Source organism: Rhagoletis pomonella, unplaced genomic scaffold (genome assembly GCF_013731165.1).
Source record: "Rhagoletis pomonella isolate Grant_MI unplaced genomic scaffold, Rhpom_1.0 Rhpom_scaffold_00017, whole genome shotgun sequence".
In the NCBI taxonomy this organism is placed as follows: Eukaryota; Metazoa; Arthropoda; class Insecta; order Diptera; family Tephritidae; genus Rhagoletis; species Rhagoletis pomonella.
This window is the reverse complement of record NW_023458571.1, coordinates 2,600,956-2,612,229: the sequence shown is the minus strand read 5'-3', so window position 1 is coordinate 2,612,229 and position 11,274 is coordinate 2,600,956. Positions and strand designations below refer to the sequence as shown.

Below are 11,274 nucleotides of genomic sequence, written 5' to 3'. Positions count from 1 at the left end.
CATAAAATACACCAATAAAAATTTGGCGCTTTTTCAAATTCAAAACTTGGCAATACTGCCTTTTGTTCGATGCTTCTTCTTTTTCTTGTCGAGTTCGTCTTGCTCTCTCATTCTGGTATATTTTGACGTCACGGCCAGTTGCTCTCAGCTCGATTGGCGCAATCTTGTATTCTATCATTCTTGGCTCCAATCTGCCTATTCGCTATCCCATTTATCTTCAGTTTCAAATTTGCTGGATTAATGCTTTCTTTAACTTCGCTCTCTGTAATTTGGCTTTGTTGTGTTGCTTTCGGTTTTAGTATCACCTGCGCACAGCTCTGCTACTTTCTCACCATCACGGCATATGTTTCTTTAGTAGTGATGTGCTGAATTGTCGGTACCCAATACTTCCTTTTCGGTACCCGATACCGATTCGATACATGAAACCTTCGCTATAATATATATTTAAATATTGAAAAGAATTTATTTCATAGCTATTTTATATGATATTGCCTAAAAGACCCTAAATGTACAAATCAGACGATGTTTTCGTAAAATATTAACAAGCATAATATGTACGACAACCGCATCTCGATAATACTGCCATCACAAACACTCATCCCTTTCTTGTACTTATCGCAACAGTCCTACCAACCGCTATAGTTCTTGCGGCAACGTTGTTAGACTTTTTCAAATTCGCAATAGCTGTGGTTACTCTCTTTTCAAAGAAAATCTACGTTTGAATATTATACATTAACGTTCGAAATGGCGTCGCGTTTGAGTAAGTATTTTTACAATATTAGCTTATAAATTACATGCTACAAATATTTAATTGCAGAAAACGAAGGTAAACGGAGCGGATTATGGCAGCACTTTACAGCGGTGGATGCAGTAAGGGCAAAATGCGATTTTTGTAAAACTACTCTGTCTTACAAAGGTATGCCTATATATTTGCTCATTATTTAATAACTAAAATTATTTACAATAAATATATTACAATAATTAGGTGGAGGTACATCCAATTTACGATAGCATCTCCTTGTTAAGCATCCAACAATTGAGTTATCGCAAACAACATCGGTAAGAAACGATGGTAAGTGTTTTATTGCATAGTAACGTTTCCATATATGTATTTATGTATTTCAAATTTAACATTGTACATAGAACATGCCACAATGGCCCCTGAACATAGTACGTCATCAGCTACAAAACAAACGAGGCTCAGCAACTACACGCAACCAAAATTATCAAAAGAAATGGTAACAGCTTTAAATAAGAAGCTACTACAAATGATAGTGAAAGACTTTCAACCGTTCTCCATTGTCGAGGACGTTGGCTTTAAAAACTTCATCAGTGAGCTGAATCCCTCTTATCATATTCCATCCCGCACATTTTTAACGAAGAAACTGTTGCCACAAGTTTAGGAAGAGCGCGTAAATGAGGTGAAGCAAATTTTGTCAGAAGCCAATTTCGTATGCCCCACCACAGATGCATGGACATCTTTAACAAGTGAAAGTTTTGTATCGCTTACAGCTCATTTTATATCCAACATTTGGCAGCAAAAAAGTTTGGTTTTAAATTGTTTTAGAATGAATGAACGCCACACTGCCATTAATTTGCGAAATGTTTTAATAGATTCAGTAACTGATTGGAATATCAGTCAGAAAATTTGCGCAGTTGCGTCCGATAATGCAGCTAATGTCATTGCTGCCATTAGACTTACCGGGTGGCAGAGCATACCCTGCCTTGCCCACACGCTCCACCTAATTATCTGCGATTCCTTCAAGGAGAGTAACGTTGACGTTTTGCGAGATAAATGTCGTTCAATTGTAGAATATTTTCATAGAAGTATAGTGGCTGCAAATAAATTAAAGGAAGTACAGACCACAATGAATAAACCCCAATTAAAACTAAAAATGGAAGTACAAACCAGATGGAATTCTACATTCCATATGATTCAAAGGTTGATTGAAGTTCAGGAGCCTCTTGAGGCAACTATCGGTGTGCTGCATAACCCCATAAGTATTTTAGCCGCAAATGAGTGGGAGGTTTTGAATGAGATTTCTCAACTATTAAAGCCTTTTGAAGATTTGACAATGGAAATGAGCGCTGAACAGTACGATACTGTGTCAAAAGTAATTATTTTAATTCGAGGGTTGCAATCGTTTTTAAATAACAAGTTAAATCTGTTACAAACAGATACAGGCCGTATATTTGCTGAAAAATTAATATCCAACATAGGTAAACGGTTTCTTCGCTTTGAGCACAATATAATTTTATCAGTTTCAGCCATCGTAGATCCAAGGTTCAAGAAAAATGCTTTTACGGACAAAGAAGCTTTTCAGGCCTGTAAAGACAGCCTCATCCGATTAATCGAGAACAAAAATGTTCCAAACAGTGAGGACACTATTAGTGATATCAGAGTAAATTTAAACAGCAACCCCTTATGGACTGACTTTGATCGCCGTGTTCAAGGAAACACTAATAGCACAGCCACACAAAAAAAAATTTGTGTTCTGACCCAAAGGTCTCACTATGTAGCTCACTTTATGTTTTTGGGGTCGCTGAATCCGAATCCGAGGTCCATTTAACCCCATCAGTTCAGGGTTTTGATATAACCCCAGAAAACCAATATGGCGGACACCTTTTGGAAAAATTCATCGGATTCGCTTGAAACTCGTTACTCGGGGGTTTTCGGGGTCGCTAATTACGAATATGAATATTTTTTTTCTCAAAATTCAAAATGGCGGATCCAATATGGCGGACACTTTTTGTAAAATTCGTCGGATTCGCTTGAAAATCGTTACACAGGGTTTTAGGGTTCGCTGAACCCGAATTCGAGGTCAATTTAACTCTATTAAAATCAGACATCAAATTCGTAATCGGTGACTCCTAAAACCCCTGATATTTAAATGAAAAGCTTTTAGATCGCAAATCAGATCCATTAAAATGGTGGAATGAAAAAAAAGATTTCTACCCCAGATTGGCAGAGATTGCAAAAGAGTTCCTTTGCATTGCAAGAAAAAGAGGTTTGTAAAGGTATTTTACACTGTGTAATTTTTGTTGCAAAATTCCAAATAGTTTCTTTTTAATCAACAATTGAAAATATTTGGCAGTGTTTTGGACATTTTTTTATTTGTTTTGAAAGTAAGTGTCCGAATGAAAAAATTTTTTGTGTGCAGATTTAAAAAACATTTAACTATACAATGAAATTATTTGCGTTACAAAAATATTTCTTTTTGCTTTTCAATAAATTTTTTATGAAAAATTGAATTTTTAGGCAATTTCTGTGCCTCGTGGACGAAAATTTTTAACAACTACTTATGTAATAAATATTTCTGCATTTGTCTATGAAAAAATGCGTGCATTTCGATATAGTTTGGTCGGAATGAATTTTTATTTGCCAGCGTGCCGGCCCGACTCGCCTGGCTGGATCGCGCGCAATCCGTATTGACTTCTTGCGCATGAAATAAATGCACGTTTCAATCGTTCCACATTTATTTCTCATGCTCGAATTTCGCATGCCCGCGGAAGTCGGGCGCGCACGCTGACAAATAAAAATTCATTCCGACCAAACTATATCGAAACGTTCGCATTTTTTTTTTATAGATAAATGCAGAAATGTTTGTTACATAAGTAGCCGTTAAAAATTTTCATCCACGAGGCGCAGAAATTGCTTAAAAATTCTATTTTTCATAAAAAATTTATTGAAAAGCAAAAAAAAAATATATTTTTGTAACGCAAATAATTTCATTGTATAGTTTAATGTTCCTTAAATCTACACCCAAAAAAATTTTTCATTCGGACACTTACTTTCAAAGAAAAATAAAGATTTCCAAAACACTGCAAAAATTTTCAATTGTTGATTAAAAAAAAAACTATTTGGAATTTTACAACAAAAATTACACAGTGTACTGTTCGACTACAAAACTCGGCGCTGTCTGAATATCATTGAAAAATATTAATGTTGGTAAATTCGGTGCCCACTTGAGGAAGCCTTACCCACTAGATTGATCTATACCAGGGCATTTTGGCGTTTGGTGGTACTCCTTACCGCACACCCCGGCGCTCTTATATTTGCTACAGAATCCCATGGCTGAGGTTTAATCGCGGTCCACGGCCTCAAATACATTCGGCTGGGATTTAGTGAATTGAAAAACAAACTCAAAATCCGTGCAGATGGATGAAGGCGAAATTTCGCAAAAAGAAAGATATATGAATTTCCAATAACTAGTGTAATTTCCTTATATTTCGCTAGCTTAGAGTGAAATGTTGCTAAGTCCACTTTTTATGAACAATTAGATTTTGATGCAGGAAGCAAGGAAAATTGAAAATGCACCGTTTCTGAAAGGATCTAACTACTTGTTTTATTTCTACCCATTTTATTCCGTGATGTGCAAAATTGCTAAGTCCAAAGTAGTCACAGAAAATTTGATAAGTCCAAAAAAATATGAATATTTTTTTTACGCTATCGAATTCGATTTGTATTGAGGGTTTCGCAATAACATTATTTTTGAATATTTATGTACATATGTATGTATATATATTAGGCTGGGTCGATTTTGTATGGGGGAAAATAAAAGGCATTTGGCCGTATTGTAATAGTAATATTATGATGTCTTAGGTCTGAGCCAATTGTTATTGGCCAAGAAAGATTAATTTAAAACTTATCTTTAGCCCGTGCAATTGATTCAAAGTGTATGAATTTTGAAAATGAAACTTTGGCTTGTAATATCTATGAATGCGTTAATTGTTATAAACAGGACGATATATCAAATTAAGGGTTATTAAATTTAGTATCTCACGTTCATTTATCATTTTTCAATAAGTCTACCCATTTTTAAGATATTAAAATAAAAAATAAGAAAACTATAATTTTCCCTTATGAATTTTCAATTCTTCATTACTTCAGAAACCAAGTGAAAAATAAAAAAAAAGTGAGACGAGATTTATTTCAAACGTTTTAATGCTTTCGGATGTTCATATAATATTAAAAGGACCATGGACTTGGTCACTTAGTCAGTTTACAAGAGCGTGGTGAATGAAGTCAAACATGTATTGTCAAAGATTAGGAATCGCTTGATAAGTTAATAGTAGTTTCAAGCATATACACTGAAAATTAAATTTCGTAAAAGTGCTACGAAATTCTTTCGTAGTGTTGGTTTTTGTACAATGTACGAAACTTTCGTTTATAATACGAAAACATTTTTCACAACGAAACAAGATTTTACGAACCATACGTAAATATAACGAAAGGACTTTCGTAAGGAATTTTTTCAGTACAATTTACGAAATCTTACGTTTATTTTACGAAACAGATTCGTAAAGCACTGGACAAATCTCTGTACGAATAATTTTGTATATTGTAGGAAGGTATTCGTAATATTCACGTATGGTTTTAAAATTTACGAAATCTACATCTCTCTATTCGTACAATTTAGTTAATACTTTCATATAAAGTACTAATGCTGAAACATGTTTTTTAAATTCGTACAACCTACGAATATTTCCGTTCAATATACTCAATTACCGGCAGTTTAATATTTCATCGTAGTTTTTGTATCGCGTGTCATTGCGGAATTAATTGTTGGCTGCTGTGAAACGTATAATATAATTTTAAACGTTTTAAAAAGGAATTTGCTGGATAAAAAAAAACAATACAAAATTAAATATTAAAGCTGTGGATATACTATGCTTTTAAGCATACAATGTGTTTAACATCGCCTACGCTGCGCCTTTCGCTGCAATGTGGGACTTGATAAATAGGCAATTTCATCAGTTACCTATCAACGGCAAGCCTAAGCCGGGAGCACTACTTAATGTAATTAAAAGTAAGTACATGTATGACTTTTCACTGAAACTTGCTTTTCAGACGCCTTATAATTTTCCTTTAATTTATAGTCGTCAAGGAAACAAACATCGATGACGCTGCGAATCTGTCAAGTGCCTCTACATAAAAATATTATAATGTTTAAGAAAGTAAAACCAGTATTTTTTATATTCTTTCATATTTTATATCTTATTATATTTAGTTTTGGTGAGTCTCATAGTTTAACACTTTGCATCAATATACTTTATTGAATGAAGCCTAAGCAATAAAAAAATATGTAGTATAGAACCTATTCGTATGCATATAAATAAAAGACTTAAAAGACTTATTATAGGTAAAATAACCTTTTTTATTAATTCTAAACTACAGTGTAGTCAGAAAATTCTTCTTCTTCTTTCGTAGAACGTATGATTGCTTTTAATATTAACACTATAAAAAACATGACTAAAATTATAGCACAGCACTTTCATAATATTTTAATCATTAATGTTAAGCTTTTTTGCAAAACGCAGATTTTACGAATGAATCAAACATGTATTGTCATAGATTAGAAATCGTTTGATAAGTTAAAAGTAGTTGCAAACGTAAATATAAGTATGTGCATACATTAACATAATGCAATTAGGGCGAGAAACGCCCATTTTAAGTCCATTTTCGTGGTTTCTAAATTTGCCGTTATATGAAAGTAGGGGACGTGCAACAAGTGTTTACATAAATATTTTAGTTAATTCCATTATGTGAAAAAGTAACTGTAGGTAGGTAAATGCAATAGTCTTTAACATATCCTGGAAAATCCTTTTGAGGTCTCTCCAATTAGATTTGAAGTATTTAAAAGCAACTTTGCCTAAAGACCATCATAATTTTTACGATAGTTTGCCACAGGAATGATTTTTGGTGTGTATTTTAGTTTCAGCGAACAATACTATTAATTTAATCTACCATTAATTGTTTGTTCATTATTATTTTAATGTATACGTTGTTGCTTATAATAAACAAGTGTTGCGAGCTTGACTTTTCAAATTAAAAATATGTATAAAAAAAATTCGCAATCTTCTTTTTCAGAAAATTTATTTAGTCTGAACCCATTAATGGGATCGTAAAAGAACGGCCGCTGTGGTGTAGTGGTAATCAGTGCGCGCTTCCACTGCGCATAGCCTGGGTTCAAGCCCTGGTCAAAGCAACTTTACAAACAAATTTAGGAGAGAATGTTTATCCTTAACAGCGGTCGCCCCTCGACAGGCAATGGCAAACCTCCGAGTGTATTTCTGCCATGAAAAACAGCGTAAAATTGTAAGTCCCTTCCCTTTGTGTGACAACATCAAGGCGCACGCACAAATCGGAGGAGAAGCTCGGCCAAGCACGAACATATGTATAAGCGCCAATCTATTACACAAGGGGACAAAAATGGGAAACAATTTCGTTGCATTAAATGTTAAAGCTGTTTTGGACTTTTTTATGCTGATTACGAATCCGTAAGTATAAAATCTCCATCAGCTATAGATTTGGAAAAAAACGAGGTCAAAGTGTAAAAAAATCGCGTGTTTTGCAATATTTTAGAACCCATAGCAAAGTAACTAAAGGTGATATTAGGCTTAAATTAAAACTAGAAGTCTCGACTACTATCCTTGAAAATACCATCCCTGTACCTTGAATTGATGGTCACTTATAGTAATCAGCATAAAAAAGTCTATCAAAAACAGCTTTAACATTTGATGCAAAAAAATCACTGTTCCCTTGTGTTATTATTATTGGAAAATTTGCTAAGTCCAACAAAAAAAAATTTAAGAAAAAAGTAGAAAATTTGCTAAGTCACAAAATTATCTACAAAATTTGTAAAAAAGCAGACTTTTTTATTATTAGTTTTTTTAATAAATGGTAAATGAAAAACGCGAAACATTGCATTCAAAGTTTTGCAAAATACTTAAAGAAAATTACTTAGGAACATTTTTTGTGTCTCCTGTACAATTGAAAAAAAACGGACTTAGCAACTTTGCACTCTAAGCTAGCGATTTGTTGTCTGTAAACTATTTACAATTTTCTTCGCTTACACTGGCATGTCCGTACTTGGCGACTGATAACTTCTAACTAAAAAAACAACAAACTTTTGTAAATATTTCGATGTTTTTAATTAGGTTTTTTAGAAAGACATTGAGTGTGCAATTTTGTTGCCCATTCAATTTTTGTAAATAAAGTGCAAGGGTGAAGCACCTAGGGCTTTTCGTTAATTTTTGGCAATTTTTTTTGTTAAAGGTGTTGTTCATATTCCCTATTTATATGTAAATATTTGCGCTCCGAGTAAAGCTCAGTCAACTTAGTACTATACTTTTAATAGTCCAGTTTTTATGGAACTTTTAATCGACTGTTTGGAACAAAACTTTCTTGTGGAGGTAAAAATGTGGTAACAAATAGTAAATACAACGTATTTTGGGAATGTTTTTAAGATCATACGCGTATTGGCACTTTTGCCCGTTCCAATAGCTACACCCGAACGAAGCTTTTCATGCCTGAAAGGATTAAAACCTACTTGAGAAATATCTCAGGCCAAGAAGGGGTCAACGGTCTAGCACAGAGGTTCCCAAAGTTACTTTTCTCGTAGACCCCTTTAAAAACTTTACTGGTTTCAGTGGACCCCCTGATGCTCATTTCTAACATATTCACAAAGCTCATCAAAAAATGTGAAGATTCCAAAATTAAATTCGGAGTGGCAAAAATAAAAATAAAATATTTTCTTGCGTTCTATTTATTAAAATAATTTGATTACACACTTGCAAGATTTAAAAAAAAAAAACAGAGCTCTTTAAGCTATGAAAGAACTATCTCGTTCTGAGGAGTTATATTTTTTAAGAGCACCAAATAAACTCCTCACATGTTCGGCTCACTCATGAATTTGCATGTGATGTATTTGTCAAATAGTTTATTTGTGTTGATGGCATCATTTTTTTTATAGCTCCGAGTTTTAAAGTGATGCGAAAAATATTCGTCACTCGCAATTTTGAAAATTCAGAAACTGACAAAAAAGAAACGACCGAATCTAGATAAATCGATGGTAAACAAACAAGCAAGCAAGAAGCTCAAGAAGTGTTCCACCGTCTCATCCTCTTCAAAGCTGGATGGGCAAATGGAGTTGTCATTTACGCCTATCACAGTCAGGTGTTTGTGCCAAATGAAGTGACCAGTCAGCAGTCCCGTATTCTCAGTGAGAGGAAAAAACTAGATAGACCTTCTGAGATTGAAGGCAACATGAGTTTTGCCCACCTGCATCCACTCAATGGCTCACAGTCATTGCTGAGCGAAGTATCCACCCAGTTTCTGATGGTGGCTTCGATGGTCGAAGTGGGGAGTGCTATAACCGGTTGCGAATCGAGGAATGCATGGTCTAAGCCAACTCTGGCCAAAGGGTCAGATGTCTCATTTCCAGGCACCCCCGAGTTGCCTGGCATCCAGAGTAAAGCAAGTTAGTTATCTTTACCAACATAATTTAGACGAGACTTGCATTGCCGAGCTAGTTTGGAAGTACTTAGATAGAGGGCTGGCCATTACCTTAAGTGCAGCTTGGCTGTACCTGTAGACACGTAAACTCCTTCCCCTCCAACTATTTTTCACCACGTAGTTTATGGATTTGGGGATTGCAAATACCTCAGTCTGTAAGACCGAAGCATATTTCCTAAGACAAAAAGTGAAGCTTATCCCCATTAACTTCGAAAAATCCTCCAGATCCTGACCCTGAGTCAGTTTTGGAGCCATTAGTGAGGATTCGACAATGTGCGGGCTCAGTTCTGGAGTTAAACCAGCATTCCCCCTCAGGGAACTCTCTCTCTCTAGAATCTCTTCAACAAAGGCAATGGTGGCGTACTATCCTGTAGCATTGAAAAGACACAAGTACTCAAACAGCTACCGCCGACAATTTCCGCATCGCCTCACTCAGTGTTATACTAACATCCGTTACTTTTTAGTCTGCATGTGGCCTTTAAGGCTTCCCCACGTATAATGACACAAAGTGACGATAAGTTCACCAGTGCGACAAGAGCACTATGAACCACTCAAAAAAAATTGAAGTCAAATAAATAGACTATCAAGCAACCATTTTGGTTGTTTACTATCGAAACCAGATGAATTTTCGTGGACCCCCACTTCCAACTCGTGGACCCCCATATTTTTTTCAGGCCAACGTAGACCCCCGTCGAGTCTCCCGTGGACCCTTGGGGGCCCACCTGGACCACTTTGGAAATCACTGGTCTAGCTTCTATGAGTATTCACAAAGATAAATAAAAAAATAAATAATAAAAAAGTTTGCAGTTGACGAAGTTCTAGAAGAATTTTTCAAAAAACCAAGAAAAATGAGAAAAATCTTCGTTTCATTGATTTATTTATAAGTAAAAAGAAAAATTGAATGTGTTTAAAATTATCTACATGTTTTATAAATAAAGCGAAAAATTGTATGTATTTGAAAATTTCACGTTTTAACACTTTAATGCGCCCCCTCCCCCGTGGACCCACCACTGATTTTATATTAATATTCAACGACCCTAAAAACTCTTACATAGTTGTCATATAAAGTTTACAATAGTATAAATTCTTGTTAATAATTACTTTTGAATTTTGACATTTGACATACCGTCACTAAAATGTGAATATTTAAGCCAATTGGCTAGACATGGTTATCGAACTTAACCTCTGCATATCCGAATGTGTAAAGAATAATATTCAAGTGGTTTTATAACGGCCTTCAATGGCCTTTACTTTTCCTACTATTTAATTTATTTATTTTTAACTAATCAAAACGACGAATTTTCAGTATAAATTTACTAATACCAATGCGGAGATAAATTGCGTTATGACCTCTGAATCTATAGCGAAGTAAGTGTAATTTTTGGTTTATAAAGTCAATTTGCATTTATAACCCTATTTGTGAGTGCGATTAGCAATTTTTTAAGTTAAATTTCAGTTTTTAAAGAAGAGTTCTCAAATAAGCGCGTTGACTTACCTTTTTTTGTTTCTATATGTTTATTGCTTTAATAAGTGCAATTTCTATTTGAATGTATTGTGAGGAATGTATTCCAAGTACCATTAAGTATTACAAAACAAATAAAATTTTAACTTTCGTCCAGCTAGATCTGCTATTCGAACCACTGTGGGGCGTTCTTCAACTAAATTCTAAGAAAAGGTGTTTTTCAATAAAATTCTGAAATAGGGCGTACTTCAATCAAATTCTGAAGTAGTACATTCTTTAAAATTTTTCTAAGATAGTTTAAGATAGTAAGGTTTAGTTTTGGTAAATAACGGACGCCCTAATATACGGCCTAATATAGTACGTATACAAGCAATAACTACCCTGCAGTGAAACCCCAAACTAGTCAGGAAAACACTAGTTTACAACTAGAATTTTCTGACTGAAACCGAACTAGTTCGAAAATGACAAGACTTGTACCAAGTACAAAACGATTCATTCGTGCCCGGTTTATTCG

General features: G+C 34.5%; 1 protein-coding gene and 1 long non-coding RNA gene across 2 annotated transcripts; both read left to right on the top strand.

Annotated features, from left to right (window-relative positions):
- The first annotated feature begins 502 nt into the window (after nucleotides 1–502).
- On the top strand, nucleotides 503–1,340 carry LOC118749472. The gene is made up of 4 exons (XR_004994227.1): nucleotides 503–760; nucleotides 818–916; nucleotides 986–1,072; nucleotides 1,144–1,340. It is a non-coding gene; the product is annotated as an uncharacterized LOC118749472 (long non-coding RNA).
- Nucleotides 1,341–1,568: 228 nt separating this feature from the next.
- On the top strand, nucleotides 1,569–2,208 carry LOC118749492 (zinc finger BED domain-containing protein 1-like). The gene is made up of 2 exons (XM_036484287.1): nucleotides 1,569–2,114; nucleotides 2,179–2,208. The coding sequence occupies exons 1-2, from the start codon at nucleotides 1,569–1,571 to the stop codon at nucleotides 2,206–2,208; spliced, it is 576 nt and encodes a 191-aa protein (XP_036340180.1).
- The last annotated feature ends 9,066 nt before the right edge of the window (nucleotides 2,209–11,274 follow it).

Bases quoted from the DNA above. Each gene is read 5' to 3' on its own strand.
- LOC118749492 (XM_036484287.1), top strand. From the start codon at position 1,569: ATGAATGAACGCCACACTGCCATTAATTTGCGAAATGTTTTAATAGAT. The intron at 2,115-2,178 runs GTAATTATTTTA...TGTTACAAACAG, and splicing joins AGTACGATACTGTGTCAAAA to ATACAGGCCGTATATTTGCT.